Source organism: Eptesicus fuscus, chromosome 15, assembly GCF_027574615.1.
Source record: "Eptesicus fuscus isolate TK198812 chromosome 15, DD_ASM_mEF_20220401, whole genome shotgun sequence".
Lineage (NCBI taxonomy): Eukaryota > Metazoa > Chordata > Mammalia > Chiroptera > Vespertilionidae > Eptesicus > Eptesicus fuscus.
In genome coordinates this window covers 17,641,242-17,659,603 of record NC_072487.1, presented here as the reverse complement: position 1 = coordinate 17,659,603, position 18,362 = coordinate 17,641,242, and the positions used below count along the sequence as shown (strand labels likewise).

Here is an 18,362-nt window from a genome sequence, read left to right as displayed (position 1 = left end):
GGGATTGAGCCTGCCACCCAGGCCTATGCCCTGAACTGGGAATGGAACCATGATCTCCTGGTTCATGGGTCAATGTCAACCACTGAGGAGCACCAGCCAGGTACATAGGAAATATGTACAGTAGAGCCTAATTTTGATAAAAACATTATTCCATCGGCCCACCTTTAGGAGACAGTCATTTTTCTGGAGAGTTTGGCCTCTTCACAGCCACAGTCTATTAGCCTAACCCCAAAGCATTTTGGAATTCCCCGTTCTAGATCTGGGTCAGAGGGTATAACTCCACATTTCTTTTCTTTAGCTCTATCATTGTTGACATTTGGGTAAGTCTATTCTTGGATACCCCGATAACCATCTGCTTCTCTGGATAATGTACAGCCTACTTTCTATTGAATTGGCTTAGATAATCAGAAAGCTGCACTAGGATCCTATGAGCTAGGCTCTTTTGCTGAATTACATGTTATATAATACACATGGCTTTATCCAGGGATTGTTTAAAAAAGAAGTAACATGAAATTCCCTATTATGTAATTAAGAATATTGCTTATTATATGTCATCCTGTATTCCATATATTAAAGTCTAATATGAGGAATTTCCTCCAGGGTTTAGGGACATGACAAAGTTTGTTTTCTTTGATAAAGGGTACTTGCCCAACTTTTAGATAATAAAAGATGTATAATTTATCTTATTTATATATTTACCTGAGGCTGGAGGCACAGGGGCAAATTTGAATGTTAATTATTGCAATTGAATTAACAAATTTTATAAATTAAATTAAATAGTCATTATGTAAACTAGGAGTTAGTCAACTATGACCCCCTGTGCCTTCTATTCTTGTAAATAAAGTTTTATTGGAACACAGCCATGGTCTATGGCTGCTTTCCTGCTACAGTGGCAGACTTCAGCAGTTGCTATTTGGCCCTTTACAGAAAAATACTAACAATCCTAATGTAAGTAGTCACATGATGGCATGGGTCAGACCAAATGCAATAGCACTGAAGGAATATAAACCAAGGTGATTACTGTAAGATGTGGCTACTTGGGAATGTCTTAACAGAGAAGCTGTGCTACAAAAGGCATCTCATCTTTAAATGGGAACATAGAAAGGCATTTTACTTTATTACTTTTTAATCCTCACCCTAGGATATTTTTTCCATTTATTTTCAGAGAAAGTGAAAGGGAGGCAGGAGAGGCAGGAGGGGGAGAGAGGGAGAGAAACATCAATGTGAGAGACATATTAACTGGTTGCCTCCCGCACGCACCTTGAACCTGCAACAGAGGTACATGCCCTAGACCAGGAATTGAACACTTGACCTTTCAGTCTGCGGGCCGATGCTCTAACCCCTGAGAAAAAATGGCCAGAGGTAGGAGGGCATTTTATGTGGGGGAGAGCACATTTTGAGCATGTGGGATTATTTTGAAAATGGTTTTTGCCCAATTGGAATTGGACAGTAGTGACAATACAGTTGAATGGGTGAGATGATTGTCGCAGCACTTAAAAACTAGGAATCAAAATTTGCATTTAATCTGACAGGCTTTTGAAAAGTGTCTCAAATCTTCAAGGGAATTGGTGTGATGGAAATAGCATTCTGGGACAATGATCTGACAGCAGTGTATGGGATGTACTCAAGCAAGACTAAGCAGTTGCTGAAGTTAGCCTAGCATGAGGAACTCAGATGATGGGTATGGAAATGGAGAGGGGAAGCAGCCTCCGAGAAGCTGGAAAGAATGAAGTCGACTTTGGGACTGACTAGATTTAGAGAATGTTGGGAGGGAAATTGTGAGAGGAGAATTGGGAAAAGCTGAAATGTGAACAGTGTTTTTGAGAGAAAATATGTGTTTTGGTTCTGACATCTCCAATTTCTGGTGTTTTAGAGCCTTATAAAAGAGAGTAGGGGAGTGTTTGGAGATACGGACTAGATGAAGGCTCTGGGAGCATTTACGTAAAGGAAGAGAGCGCAAGGCCAGAGCCTGGGGGTGCCTTCAGGGATCAGAGGACAGAGGAATAGGAGGAATTGGTAGAGCAGTGTTCCCCAGTGTGTCCCAGGAAAGGCTGGCTATATAGACTGTTAACAGGAAATTCTAGGAAAAAAGGTGCTATGATCAGATAAGTTTGGGAAACTCAGGGTTAAACAAAGTTAATCGAACTCCTGGCTTTAGAACCTCTCAGATTATTTAATGACATGCACTATTATTTAGATCTGTCTCTCAAATTATAGATTCATATATACAACTTTCTACCTGGCATCTCCACCTGGATTTCTGTTAGGTCTCTAAAACTTCCCTGTTTCAAATGGAATCTTGGGCTTCCCCCACAAAACTTGTTTCCCATCTCGGTTGACGGCAACAACATATGTTTCTTTTGTAAAAAGTGCTGTGGTAAGTAATGTATAAATTGTTTTGTTTCATGTGTAAAATGCCCCAAAGAAATGAGATTAAAAATAAAGTTGCTCAGATCCAAAACCTTGGAGTCATCTTTGACCCCTTTTCCCTCTTCTACTGTCATCTAATTCTTTAGCAACCACGTTGGCTCTGTCTTCAAAGATATCCCGAATCGGAAAAGATATCAATTAAAATCTCACCCCCTTTTGTGTGTAGTAGTTTCCTGTTTCACTCAGGATACATGCAGCAGTCCGTCCAGGAGCCCTCAGGGCCCGGAAGGACTGGCTTCTCATTGGCTCTTTGGTTACCATTTTCTTCCTCCTCCATTCTGTGCCAGATCCATCTCTGCTCTTTCTGGAACAGGTCTTAAGCATTTAAATAGCTTAGGGCTTTTGTACTCACTGTTTTCTGTTCCTGTGACACTTTCCACAAATATGTGTATGCCTAACAACTCCCAAATGCCACCCTCTCTAGGAAAGACCGCCATATTTAAAATAGCGTGTCCTCCCCTCATCTCTCATTCCCTTTACTCTATCTACTTTACTACTTTTTTTTTTCCCATAGCACTTATCACCTTTTACCGTGTTATATTTCATTTATATATTTTTTTTTAATCTTCTACTGTCTACCTCTTCCTGCTAGACTGTGAGCTCCAGAGTGTTGGGATTTTTGTCTATGTTTATTGAGGTAACTTAAACATCTAGAACAGTTTCTTTTTTTCTTTTTTTTAATTTAATAAATTTTTATTGTTCAGATTACAATTGTTTCTCCTTTTTTCCCCTCATATCTCCCCATCACCCGGTTCCCACCTCCCCTCCCTTATCTCCCCCCACTGTCCTTATCCATAGGTGTATGATTTTTGTCCAGTCTCTTCCCGTACCCCCCACACAGACACCCCTTTCCCCCTGAGAATTATCAGTCCACTCCCATTCTATGCCTCTGATTCTATTATGTTCACCAGTTTATTCTGTTCCTCAGATTTTTAATTTACTTGACTTTTAGATTCACTTGTTGATAGATATGTATTTGTTGTTCATAATTTTTATCTTTACTTTTTTCTTCTTTTTCCCCTTTTTAAAGAATACCTGTCAGCATTTCATATAATACTGGTTTGGTGGTGATGAACTCCTTTAGCTTTTTCTTATCTGTGAAGCTCTTTATCTGCCCTTCAATTCTGAATGATAGCTTTGCTGGGTAGAGTAGTCTTGGTTGTAGTTCTTGCTATTCATCACTTTGAATATTTCTTGCCACTCCCGTCTGGCCTGCATAGTTTCTGTTGAGAAATCAGCTGATAATCGTATGGGTGCTCCCTTGTAGGTAACTAACTGTTTTTCTCTTGCTGCTTGTAAGATTCTCTCTTTGTCTTTTGCTCTTGGCATTTTAATTATGATGTGTCTTGGTGTGGTCCTCTTTGGATTCCTTTTGTTTGGGGTTCTGTGCGCTTCCTGGACTCATAAGTCTATTTCTTTCATCAGGTGGGGGAAGTTTTCGGTCATTATTTCTTCAAATAGGTTTTCAGCATCTTGCTCTCTCTCTTCTTCTGGTACCCCCATAATTCTGATGTTGGTACGCTTGAAGTTGTCCCAGAGGCTTCTTACACTATCTTCAACTTTCTGAATTCTCTTCTCTTCTTGCTTCTCTGGAGGAGTGTCCTTTGCCTCTTTGTATTCCAAATCTTTGAGTTGATTCTTGCGTTCCTCTAGTCTGCTGTTGGGTCTCTGTATAATATTTTTTATTTCAGTCAGTGAATGTTTAATTTCTAGTTGGTCCTTTTTCATATCCTCGGGGGTCTCATTAAATTTATCGGCCTTTTCCATGAAATTCTTGAAAAACCTTATAACCGTGGTTTTGAACTCTATGTCCATTTGTTTGTTCTCCTCCATTTCTTTCATTTGGGATCTGTTTCCTTGCCTCCTCATTTTCGCTGCTTCCCTGAGTTGGTTGGGTAGCTTTGTGTACTAGGTGTCTTATTGGTTCAACGGGTCAGCCTCCCAGTTACCTGAGGTAGACACTCTTGGTGTACCCAGAACAGTTTCTGATACACAGTAAGCACCTAATAAGTGTTTGTTAAGTGAATGATTGAATCTTCAAGATGGCAATATATGTCCCTATGTAGGAATCCCTTTCCACGTCCCGCGTGGTCCAGGGTTCCAGTTCAGGGTTCGGGTTCTGGAGAAGGGCCGCACACAAATGAATGGAGACTGACAGAAATTCAATTTGGTGAAATGGGGGGCCAGGCGGTAGTCCACCTCTAGTGGGAGAACTACTGACTGCTCTGGCTCTGCCATCCCTTTTATTGAGGCTTTGGGGAAAAACATCTTAGGCAAGATAAACAGAAATATACATGTAGCCCTTAGGCAGGAAATAACAAAAACTTAATGGGACAAACCAAGGTGGAAGCTGCTTCAGCTAACAATATCTCAACTAAAGGGTGAGTGGTTAGAGCAATTAAGGTTGTTGACCGGCCTTCCTGGCTTCCTGTCAACATCTCTCTTTTAGTGAAACTGATTTGTTTCCGGCATCCCTACACAATCCTTTTTTCTCCCTGTGGAGATCTCTTTATTGTGGGTTTCCCAAGGACATACTTTGAAAAATTCTGCTGTGATGTCTTATGGAATTCAAAAGAGAAGCAAATTTCAAGAAAGGTCAGATTAGTGCACCTGGAAAGTTGAGATTTTGACCTGCCTAAGCTAAAGAGTAGATTTAGATATGGAGCATCATTTGCAGTTGTAGAACCAGTTTCAGTGCTGTGAACTATCAAATTCAAGGAGTAAAGTTGGACCTAGATGGTGAAGAAGGAAGTGAGGATAAACTATTCATTCAGGGAGGTTAGCTCTGAAAGAAAGGGAGGAAAGTAGTTAGAGCCGCAAGTTCAACACAAGGTGCCTTCAATGTTGAGATCAGGAGAGCTTGGTTTTGCAGCCTGTTATTTTTATAAGCAATCGAGAGTACTGAAGAGACATACATTTTTTTGAAAGCTATATGTAATAAATGAGTGACCTAAAGCATCCATTGTTTAAAATAGTGTAATTTGGTGGGTTCAGTGCTGCATGGGAATTGGATAAATTTTGGATTCTTAGGAAATCCTCTTATTAGTTCTGTGTCTTTGATTTATCACCTGCCCTCCTTCATCCTTTTGCATATACATATTTTTTGAGATCCCAGTAGGAATGAGAGGTGCAATGTAAATATTAAAAGTTGGTGCTTAATTGCTTGCTGGTTCCTCTTTTAGAAGACAAGCAATCTGTTTTGATGTGAGCTTCTAAGTCATTTCTATACTCCCTGAAAATAGCTCACCTAGGCTTTATACTTGTTGGATTGGTGTTTAAATGAAAGTTTTGTCCCAAAGCAAAGCATAGTTTAAACAGTTTTTGAAAGTTTTACTATTTCTCCTTTAGAAGTTTTGATCAATAAAAAAAAATTTATTTCTATTTCAAACATGTCATTGAATTTTTTAAATCATGTTATTAGGCTAGAACTTTTGGATTTTGGGGACAGTGGCAGGGGTGGGGCGGAGGTTCTATGTGAATTTATCTGTTTCTGAATTAGTTCTAATGGAAAAAAGCAAGAGCTTTTGGACATTTTAGTTTATCAGCCATGGCATTTGAGGACTGAAGAGGTTAACAATGAAGTGTATGGCAAGGATTACTCAGCAGAGCCTGTGCTTTATTTCAGTTGTTGACTTTGGAATGAATTACTTTAATGTTATTTGAGGAGTAATTGGTTTGAACTCCTTTTCCAGATTAACAAATATTTTTTTGTGTTGGTTACAGAATCTGCATAGATATATGTAAGAGAAGCAGAAATGTCAGATGATATCAGGAAAAGGTTTGAATTTCCAAATTCTCTTATCCAAACACAGGTAATTTTATTATTTATTTATTTATTTATTTATTTATTTATTTATTTATGCTTCGTGGTAACAAGTGAACTTTTTTTGTAGATTGTTAATTTAACTTTATATTTTTAACATTTAATATTTTTCTATAATGAGATATTTTATTAAACAACTTTTATATGAGTTAATTTGAAAATTTATATTTGACAAGAAAATAAATATTTGAAGTTGACCAATTACAGCTTCTATTCATGTCATACTTTTCTTAGAAATAATAAAACCTTGATTAACCCCTTGAATATGTACTTTTGGCTCTATAATTAATTATTGGGAACAGAAATAAATGCTTATACCTCTACAGATATATGCATTTACAGAGTATGAGAGACTAATATCTTAAAATGTATATTCTACCTCTATACAAATGTAAGAATAATAGATTTTTATGATAATGACATTTAGTAAGTAAACTATTCTGGATTAAAAAACTCCAATCTATGTACTCTAACTCAGGCAGGAGATTATAATTTATTTTAAAGAGCTTTTCAATTATTAGGGTTAAACCAGAGGTGGTTTTCTGGTTAGCTTTCAGCTAGCTAGAAGGCATGGTGGTTAATCAAGGTATCATAATAGCTTACTGTCTTCTCTTGTGAGAGTAAAGATAACAGAACAGCGGAAGCCTGCCTGAAGCCTTAACCACGCACAGCATCTTGGCCACTTTCAACAGTTAACTGTGGAGATGCTTGCTGTGGGAGTTGACTTAGCTGGGTAGTGGGGAACCCTTCCATGAGGAGAAGAACACTCCTTATGCAAGATTCCCTTCTGCCTGACTGGGTTGGAGTCTTATCCTGCACCGCACAGGTGCTTACCGTGAAGAAGAAATGAAGACTTGGAGAATACTGGCCTCCATTTTTTTTTTTCTGGCCTGGAGTCCCTTCATTAGCACAGATAATCAAGAAATGCCCATGTGTGTTACTGTTAAATCAAGTGAAAATTGTATATGTATTGTAGGATGTCTTTTTAAACTATTCTGTTATGCAAAACTAAAGTAACAATGTAGGCTAATATATTCTTGGATTTTGTATTTTAAAATTAATGTAGGCTATACTCTCTGATATTAACACCGTGAAACTGGGTTGCATCTAGTAATTGATGGCAGTAGTCATCATACTGTTGGTTTTGCCTGTGCAATTGTGAACTTGGCCATGATTTTCTAAATGAGTTTGAAAGAGCTTTCTTAATATAAAATAAAAATTCTAAACCACATGAAGCATTGTATAATGTAGATTAATTGGCAGCCTTTTTTTTTCTTTCCACTGTTACATAAAATATTGATGTATCTTGTAGTTGATGGCCAGTTACATTCAGTGAAATATGGTATATTTTGTAAACAGGAACCAAAACTATTTGCTGGTTTTCAATTCTTGTTACTATCCCTTTAAATAGGATGTAAGAGACAGTTAATTGATCTAAATGTAATATTCCTTTAAACGAATGACTTGTATTGCAAAACTGAGACCATTACACTTTGAGGTCCTTAATCATTTTTAACATGTGAAATACAAAGAGAGATGAAGGATTGGGTGCTGTGTTTTTATTTGAACTTCTCTGGAAACGTTGTAAGACTGACAGGTATTCACAGCTGCATCATACGTTGGTCCCTAGTGCAGGATCAATAGTTGTTGCAGTTGCCAGGTATTTCCAACCCACACACAGAATGGCTGTCATTGTTGTTGGCCTAGGTTCCAAGACAGCAGGGCTGGGTAGTGCTGAAGAGCGAGGAGAATGAGGTTGAGGTGGTAGGAGGTAATGAGATTTATATATTTATGTAATCAACACTCCTGTAAGAGTCTCATCTTCAATTTTGGGCTTTGGGACCAAAGCAGGATTTGGAAAAAATTTAGAGATTTATTAGACTGAAAGCTGTTACAGCGTTAAAACCTATGAGAAAATAATAAAGAAATTAAGTCATAGAGCCTAGAGGAGGGAGAATGCTCGTGGCCACAAGAGACCTATGGATTCAGGTCTGTGTGGGCTATAGTTGAAGACGGGAATGCATTTTCTCCATCTTCCTTAAGGGCATGATGAAGCATGATTGATTTCATTTAGATGCAAAGATGATTTTAAAAGCTGTAGAGTTTCTTATTTGTCTTATGGTTTCATGGATTAAACAATCTCTAAGTTTCTTCTCATATTAAGTGACAGCAATTTGAACTGAAAATCTAGCAATTTTCTTAACATCGATGAACTATAGTTTGCCTACTGGGATAAGAATTGGGATAAAAATGCTTACCTTGAGGGTTGTTATGAAGATAAGAAATTATGTATGTGGGCTGACGAGTTCAGTGCCTTCTATAGAGCGTGTCCTCAGTAAATTGGAATTTTATTACCAATTGACTGTCTGATATGACTCAAAGTCATAATAACTACGTACTATTGATAGTCGTTACCTTCAAATGCACTATTTGGAGAAAACTTCTGAGGAAAGGTATTATTTATTTTTTTCTTTTTAGGCTGTGGGTCATCTTCTTGCTGCAGTCCTAAAGGAAAATGGTTTCTCAGAAAAGATCCATCAATCCACAAACCAGGTCTGTGTGTAACTCTGCGCTGTGGTTCTGTTCCGATATTGCTACCAGCTGGACCACAGAATCACTTCGCTTGTTCCCTCACGGCTCAGGTCACTGTAGAGGCGATTTAGAACTGTGAGAAGCTTATTGCCTGTTTTTGGTTTGTTTGCCATGTTTTTCTTCCAAATAATTAAAACATTTAAAATTTGTGACAATAGACTCCAGGAATAAGATATGGAGGAGATGAGGGGAGTATTTTTATGATTATTAATAAAAAATAACATGAGAGGAATGAGAGTAGGCATGCTTTAGATGAGGTTGACAGGGTTACCTCTGAGGGAATATTTTTGTTTAATAGAGAAACTGAACATAGTGGCTGTATTTGAGTGTGGGAGATTTTTCATGCTATAGATGGCCCCATGTATGAAAAGGTCATGCGTGGACAGTGGAATTGGGGAAAAAATTCTTACCATGCATAGGGCAAGTGAATGCTAAGTGTGGAAGTAATGCCAGCCTACTGAGATATATATCACTTGGGTTTTGGTTGACCAGTGAAGTGTATTTTGACATGCTGGTTGGAAATTCTACTTAAGTGGGTGCTCTAAGGTAAACTCTAGAGAATATAGATGATGGAAATGAGATGTTTTTTCACAGCAGAAACAAATTGATCTCCTTCCTCTCACATTCCTTTTGATTAGCTGCTCCAAAGCACATTTCTTTACTGCTTCTGCCGACAGGTTGAAGGAAGTGTAGGGGTATATACTTAACTAATTGGCATTTATCTAGTGTTTGTATGTAGTCATTTAAATTAGGTTTTCTGAGAACCCTGATCTTAATCCTACCTATAATCACATTATGTACTCTGACAAGATCTAGTGGTTTTACTTAAACTGCCAGATTTATTGAATGTCAATCCCTGTAACCAAATATTTCCTCTTCCATTAATAAATGAATGCTTACTTCCATGATATCACAGTGTTATCTGAAGGAACAGTTATTTATTTATTTATATTGGTTTTCTGGCTTAGTAATTTAGTCCCCTTTCATATTATCCATGTAGGTGGTTTAAATTTCCTTCTAAATAAAATAAATGGAATATAAATATTACTTACCTGTAGTAACCGTTAACCATATTGTTCGTTATAGTGGGGTCCTGTAATTGCAAGGATCTCAGAGCTAGCTCCAGTAGGAAAGTGGACACAATAAAATGTTGATTTTCATTCTTTTAGTTATTCTATGGGAGCCAGGTATTTCTCCAAATTATGTATTTCCCAATAAATTATTGGGGGAAGGACGGAAAGGAAAAATAGTTTCATTATATGTTCTTTAAGAAAAGGCCCAAACCAAAAAATTCCCAAACCATGTATTAAAATAAATAGACTTAACCCACAATATATTTAAATATAGGTTTATCATTAATAGTGAACCTTTTTTTTTTTTTTTCGGTGAGGGAATCATGGGTTCCCAAGAAAGTTATGAAAGTTAGAACCTCTGCTTTAATAGGATTTTTCAAAATGAAGAACTTATATACCCGCCCAGTGCTTCTCTGTGAAAGATGACAGATTCGGTGTGAGGGGTAGGGAAAAGTCACAGTCTCCCTCTTGGCCAAAACAGTTTTGCTAGGCTTTTGTTGGTAGCCATGGGACCAGCAGCTTGCTGGTAGCCTGCTCTACTTCTCTCTCTTCCCTCTGTGCCCATTGGGGCAGGGACATTGTGTGTGTGGGAGTGGGGGTGGGGAGGCTCAGGATGGGGTGCATGTAGGTGATAGAGGTTGGTGGTAGGAGACTAGGAACATTTTCTGAAAATTGTATTCCCATTGAGGGCTTGAAGCATAGGTATGATTTGGGTTCAACTTAGACTAACCAATATGCTGATATTATAGGTGTCTGGTGAAAGGGCTTGGTTTAGCACTGTGCCAGAGCCAAGCCTTAGTTTTGATCCCTTGTTAGGTTAGTTCTGTTGCGTTGCTTGAACTCAGGTTATAACTGTTGGCAGCCAGGCTTATTTTGCAGCAAATACACCAGATGAGAGAGAGAGAGAGTTGCTGTATCAGAACAGATCCATTGCCTCTCTTGGGAAACTGACTTTGGTTTATTCTACACGTGCTGTGACAGCAGCACCTTTATACAGGAGAGCTAGCCTCCTGTGAACCAATAACACTGTGACGCATGGCTGGGGGTGAGTATGCATTTGCTGCTCATCGGCAGTGTCCTTTAACCACTGGTTTGCTTTCAGACCCCTGCTTTGAACTTGCTCTGGGAGAAGTGCTGCAGTGATAACGTGGTGGTTCGGACAGCCTGCTGCGAGGGTCTGGTGGCTCTTGTGGCGCAGGATCAAGCGGAGTTCAGCTATGTTCTCAACGGGATCCTCAACCTGATTCCCTCCACCAGGTACTCTTCCTGTCGGATCAGTTAACAATTTAAAGTCTTAGGAAAAAAAATTCACTAATTTCCATTAAGGGCCACATTTAACCTACTTACCGGTTGTTTTTCTTTCTCTTAAAACGTCATGAAATTGATATTTCAGATGCGATGCGAACATGCTAGTTTAAACTCTATAGTTTTAGAATTTGTGGGCATTTGCTGTACTTAAGTTTGGGGCTCTGCTTAAATTTGTCATTGTTCTTTTTTTTTTTTTTTTATGAAGAAAATAGCTAAGTGGAGAAGAATTTACAATTGCAGTGCACATTCCTGACTTACTTTAAGAAAGAAGGCTGCCTATAAGCAGTACTTCCGCAGAATGGTCTTATACACTGTTGAAAATTCTTTGGCATTAGTACGTGTATTAGAAAACAATAGCACTAACCTCTTTAAAAGTATTTTGTGATTTCAACATGTCTTCCCCTGATTATTATCCAAGTAAATGATGTGTAGGTGTGTTTTTTGTTTGTTTGTTTTCTTAATTTGTTTGGTATGACTTTATTTGATACATTCACAGACTGAGCATAGTGGAATCACAAGGGATAAAAGGGGATACGCCATTCTGAGGTGGTTAAACAGGACCATATTGGAACCATCCTGTGGAATTAAGACTGTCTTGCAAAATACTCCCTGAAAAAGAGATGACACTCTTTGCTTCAAGAAATGGTCTTAATCTGCCTTCTTTACGTCATTTGGGCTTCTGCCTCCTCCCAACTCCTACCAGTGTTCTTCACTCACCTTTATTGTGGTATCATCAGAATTGAATACTTCATCTTTTTTCTGCTTTCAGTGGAGGGGAAAAGAGTCACAGTCTCATTGTTGGGCGGAACAGTTTTTCTCTCAATCTGTGGAAGATGCTCTCCTGGGCTTGAAGCTAATTGGTTAAATAATATCTGGCCCTTTAAATTCCTTTCTTCACAAATCTTATTTGTTTCCTTAAATCATCTCTTTATATCACTATTGTAAACTGAAAAGCATACACCTTGCTAATAATGAATCAGCATCCCATCTGTATATATTATAATTTGTCAATAACCTTATATTTTTTAAAATTTAAAAATGTAATTTTTGAATAGATAATACATGGTAAAAAATTCAAAAGGGTATATGAAGCAATGTCTCGGTCTTATTATCCTTTTAAAGGTGTTACATATTCATGTAACTGAAATTTATGTGTATATATATATATTTTTTTAAAAAACCCACAAAATTAGTAGTCCACTATACATATTATTCTTTATTTTGCATTTTTCATTGAAAAAATATATTTTGGAGATAATTTCTTAACATACATAAAGTACTTTCAAATTTTTCCAGCTACATTATATTTCATTGTGTGAATGTGCCATAATTTACCAATCTCCTATTGTTTTCAATTATTTGCATTATAGGCAGTGCTTCAGTGAGTAATATAATCTTACATGTATAGGTGACCATTAGTTTTCAGAGGTCACTGGATATAGAAGAAAGCCTTGAATTTTATAATATGCAAATATACAAATTTTAACAACTAAAGTATCCTGGAAAAAAATTCTTATACAAAAGGTCTTTTATCTGAGAATATTCATGTTGTCTAAATTGTTATAGCCACAGGGAAATGGTGATAGAATAGACTCTGCAACTAACCAATTTAATTTTTTAAAAAATATATTTATATTGATTTTAGAGAGGAAGGGAGAGGGAGAGAGAGAAACTTCAATGATGAGAATCATTGATCAGCTGCCTACTGCACACCCCCTACCAGGGATCGAGCCCGCAACCCGGGCTTGTGCCCTTGACCTGAATCGAACCTGGAACCCTTCAGTCTGCAGGCTGATGCTCTATCCACTGAGCCAAACCATCTAGGGCACCAATTTAATTTTTTAATTAATTTGATCATACAATGTGTTATATAAGTGCTAATTTTTCTTTATTGTTACCAGTAGAAATAATCATTATATGTGAAGAATTTTTTTTATTTGGCTTATTTCAAGTAGCAGAGCTCTGTGGTTTGTAGCAATTACAATGACTATACATTATTGTCTTTAAAAACAAACAAACAAATGAGAATTACATTTAAGAAATTATACTAAATCTAATTAAAAACAGGAGATCCAAATAGCCTCCTCCTCCAAATGCTGCTCAGGGGATCTTAAGACAGAAAACCATCTTTATCTTTGGGATTTAAAAACTGGAATGACTTTGTCACTTGTCTGTGCTTCTTGGCTGAGACATTTTAGATCTTCAGTTTCCAGTATTCAAATGTCTACTTGTCTCTGGAAGCCTCTTCTTAACATAGAGGTTTATTAGCATCTAGAGGTACCTTGGCAACAGAGCCGCTCAGTTTTGATGTAGAAAATAATAGTAAAAATTTCTTTCCTACAAGCCTACCATCTTTCAGGGAGAGAGAGAGATAGAGAGAGAGAGAGAGCACTCGTGCTGGTGTCAGGGACTGATGGTGGGAAGCAGCCTTCTGTGGAATAGACATTTAGGGAATGTAGAAGTTTCTGGAACTTTCTCAGTATGGTAGTAAATGTTGAAAGCTGCAAGGAATGATGGAAGGCAAAGTTGGCGAGGTCAGCTCTCCTAACTTTGTAACCTGCCCCTTAGCCCTTTGCAGGTCTAGTCTATAAATTTCTCTTGGAACATGTATTGGACCTCCACCACCGTCTCAGAACTAACCCACATTGTATAGTCTAACTTTGAAAAAAACTTGACAGTTGCAAGGCTCTGATTGTCTGAACTTCAGGGAGGGGCTGGGAAAGTGTCTGGCTCTGTTTGAGAGACTGTTCCCTTCAAAGGAGTAGTTTGATGTCCTAGAGTATTCTTGGTTCAAAGCCGAGGCAACATGAAACAATTGTAAACCAGTTGTTATAGCTTCTGTAAACAAAGAAATGGATTTAAGAGATCCAAAATGTTCTTTTAATCAGTAAGGAAATTTGAAAAAAAAAAAAAAATCCCCAGGGAGGGTGAAGGAAAGAAGGGGACCACAAAGGCAACACAGAAAGGAAATCATTATCACCAGTTAAATGTGAATTTTCAAATTAAACAAAACTGAAATTAAAGTGAATGATACATAGTAGCATGTACTTTTCTTGTCTTTTAAGGAATTGCTTGTTTTAAGTTTAGATCGTTTTTGGGTTTGCTTGTTTGTTTTGACATTGACTTTATCCTAACATAATGTTTCCCAAAGCCAGGGGTGTCCCCATTTTTCTTACATTTCCCGCCCCCTTAACTGTGCTAGCTTCTAAGAAAGCTGATGCTGCCATTGTTATAGTTGCTTAGTAACGGGACTGTGAATAAAAGCCGTACTGTCCTGGGGAACCAGGTATGCAGTTTTCGATACTGAGATGTCATGACAGCCTGTAATTTCAGTTTAACTGCTTCCCCAACCTCTCCCCCCACCTTCTCTTAAAAATGTGTTTGGTAGAACAGTTATGCTCTAGGTAAACTAGGCTAGCACTTGATTTGTGTGCCTTTTGTACTTTCAAACAGAGAAAAGAACTGCAATTTACGTATTTGGGAAAATAAAGTGTGTTAAGGTGTGAGAGATACAAGTCTATTTTCTGAGGTTCCTGAAGTCTACTTTTAAATGAAATTTTGCAGAGGGTATTAAAAATGCCCTTAGTGTGTCCTGACTAAAGCTGTTGGACTCAGTGAGTTCTTGATCATGGATTGATGAAGGTCCAATTTGGTTTAAAAAGAAATGATTCTGAAAACTATTTGGAATTAAGATTTAGGGTAATTTATGAGAAAATTCTCTCTCGGAGTGTTTTCTTGTATTGATGACCCTGTTCCTTGGGACACCTAATTGCTTTGTTATTATGTAGGAAATGGCTAGCAACTAAGGAGATACTGTATTTATACCTTGTATTCTTTTAAAAATATTTTTATTGATTTTTAGAGATAGAGGAAGGGAGAGGGAGAGAGAATGAGAAATATCCACCGGCTGCCTCCTGCACACCTCCTACCGGGGTTTGAGCCTGTAACCTGGGCATGTGCCCTGACCGGGAATCAAACTGGTAACCTTTTGGTGCATGGGGCAACACCCAGCCAACTGAGCCACACCATCCAGGGCTGTATCTTGTATCCTGAGGCTTTTCTGTACGATTTAGCTTCCTTCTCTTTATTGGGCAGGAGGAGAACCAAGGAAGGATGGCTTTATGAGGTTTCCTCCAAGGTGTCCTCTTAGGGAGAGTTAGCAATGTCTCATCTGCGGCTGGGGATGTCAGGGTATTGGTCATGAATTGAGTTGTTTTCAGGGCTTAAGTCTACATTGGTGTCATCGCTCATTTAACTCCTACTTGGGAGTGACAGAATTAATAGATAGTGTCTGTTTTACTACCTTTTCTTTTAAACATTCCTTTAAGTTGTTTAGCTTGTTCCCTGATGTCCTCTTTTCCTTTTCTTCCAATGCTTTTTCTTTCTCTAAAATCCCAGCATCCCTCTTAAATTGCAGCTCATAACCAGAAAAGTAATTCCAGCCACTTTTCTTGTCTAGGACATTCTGCCCTATTTCTTTTTTTAAGTTAGTTGATCTGGTTGAAGGCTTTGTTTGTCACAAAATCTTCCAGTCACGTGTTTCTGCTAAGATGTTTTCTAGGTGATTTAAGGAAAGGAACTGCTGAACATGTGACTTTTATAATGGAAAATGCTTCAGAAGGAATCAGGCTGTTGTCTGGTACTTAGAAGACAAATGAGGGTACAGAACTTTCCCAAGCACAACTCAGAGCACAATCGGTTAGATTTTTTTTTAAAAAGAAGCATTATTTTTTTGTCATTTATTCAAGCATGGTTTCCTCAGAACTGTTCCCCCCCCACCCCCGCTTTTTTTTGTTTTCTTTTGTTTTAAATTTCCTCTCTTTCTTCCTGGTTCCCTGTTCCCACATAATTTTTCGAATTAAGTCAGAAAATGATTTGTTCTTTAATCTAGTGTGTACCATTGTCTAATTTGCTGGTGACTTACTCTGCTGAAGGCTGACCAGTTATCCTTTCCAGTTAAAAAAGGGACTTAGCTACATTTATACCATTTGTTCCCATGATACCCAAGGATTGCCCCCTTTGGGGATGTTTGTGTCATTCTCTTCCACCCTGTTATTCTCATCCCTGGCCAAAAAATTAGTATGGTACTTCCTTGTACCTCACCTTTGGAATGTCTCGAAAGCAAAGAACCGGGAATTTTTTGTAGTCTTTTCAATAGGAGACCGAAGTACAAGAGCAGTGCTTATATTGTTATCATTTGAACCCCAAACAAAGGAAACCTGATATATGTTATTCCTGTACACAGTAACAGTTGTGCTACATTTATCTAATGAAAAGCAAAATTTTTCTCATTTCTGTTTTATTTATTTATTTTTTTTAGAATAGTCAGTATCATTATTGACCCACACACTTCCTCTCAGGATAAGACCTAGGTCTTGGCTCATATGCGTAGTGAAAATTGGGTTCCGTTTTGCGTTGTCTCTTGCCACTGTGCTGGTAGCTCTGGCCTGACCTTTTCTCTGCTCTCCCTTAGAGGGCTCTTGAGTCCATTAGCTTTTTTTTATATCTGCCTCCTTCCCTCTCCCTCCCCCCCTCCCCCCACCCGCAACCAAGGAAGGACTTGTGGCAGCTGAAGGCCTTTGGCAACAGGTTCCTGAGTGCGTTGGGACTCTTTGGGTGACAACTTTCAGAAACCCACTTGAACTAGTTTGAGCAAAGAAGGGTGATTTTTAATTTTTTGGTAAAGAGGTATTCCACGGGATCCAAGGCCAGGGATGCACAGACTTGGTGCCTTAAAACAACAGAAATTGATTATTTCACAATTCTGGAGTCCAGGAGTCCAAAACCAAGATGTTAGTAGAACTGCTTCTCTCTGGCTGCGAGAATCTGTTCCATGTCTCTCTCCTAGTTTCTGAGGCTGCCACAACCCGGGTGCTCCTTGGCTTGTGGCTACGTAACTCCAGTCTCTGCTTCTGTCTTTTCATGACCTTCTCTGTGCATCTCTGTATCTCAAATTTCTGTTCTTTCTCATTGGATTTAAGGTTCATCCAGGATGAGCTCATCTTGAGATCCTTAGTTATATCGGCAAAGACCCTATTTCCAAATGAAGTCATATTCACAGGTACCAGGAGTTAGAACTACGATGTATCCTTTGGGGGACGTAATTTACCTTCTACAGGGTGGGTCTTTATTGTGTGAACATATGTGTGCTAGGACCCTTTGTATAGTAACCATATAAATAGGAAAGATGCCATTCCCAAACAGAAAGGAGACTGGGACACTATTCCGAGGAGTCTTCTGCACTGGGATTGAACTTGGCAGAAAGCCAGGAATTTGGAAATAGGTATCTCTCAGCCTCTCAGCTCAGCTCTAGCTCTGGAACATAATTGTGCTTAAGTGTGAATGACTAATATTAACTCTGCTTTGTTCTGACAGGGATAAAGGGAGGGGAGATTGAGTGGACATAGATTCATTGTCAGAGATAACCATACTTGTTTCACTGTGATGGCAAAATGACACCATCACCACCACCACCACCATCATCATCCTCTGGAATATTTTTTTGAAACTGTAAATCATCTCTCCAAGCAGCAATAATGATAGAAATAACCACTACCTTAGTTGTCAGGGGAAGGGAGATAAAGGAAGGACATAGTAGCTTGGAGTGTGACACACACAAAAAATAACTAGGAAAATTTTGGAAGAAATGAGTGTTACAAAGAGGAACTCTTCCTATGACTTTTAAAACCTTTTATGGATAATTTGAAAAGTAACTAGAATAGTATTATGAACCCTCCTGTTTCTGTCATTCAGCCCAACAACTGTTAACCCATGGCCAGTCTTCCTTCCTTCCTAACCCCATCTTGGCCATATTCTTTTAGAGAAAGCCCTAGACATTGTCTGACTTATTTTTTAGAAATTTAAGTGTTTATCTCTTTTTAAAACACATAATAGTAATGGCGTTATTATACCTTGATACACAGGTGTGCTTGTGTATAATTTTATACATATATATATAATTTATTGATTTCAGAGAGAGGAAGGGAGAGGGAGAGAGAGACAGAAACATCAATGATGAGAGAGAATCATTGATTGGCTGCCTCCTGCACGCCCCCTACTGGGGATCGAGCCCGCAACCCAGGTATGTGCCCTTAACCGGAATTGAATCCAGGACCCTTCAGTCTGCAGGCTGACGC

General features: G+C 38.3%; 1 protein-coding gene across 1 annotated transcript in view; it reads left to right on the top strand.

Annotated features, from left to right (window-relative positions):
- Positions 1 to 6,185: 6,185 nt before the first annotated feature.
- FOCAD (focadhesin) overlaps positions 6,186 to 18,362 on the top strand; it is a 243,842-nt gene continuing 231,665 nt past the window's right edge. The window contains exons 1-3 of the mRNA XM_008145042.3: positions 6,186 to 6,242; positions 8,732 to 8,806; positions 11,021 to 11,175. Coding sequence (XP_008143264.2) covers positions 6,186 to 6,242; positions 8,732 to 8,806; positions 11,021 to 11,175 — 287 coding nt within the window. The remainder of the gene's footprint in view (positions 6,243 to 8,731; positions 8,807 to 11,020; positions 11,176 to 18,362) is intronic.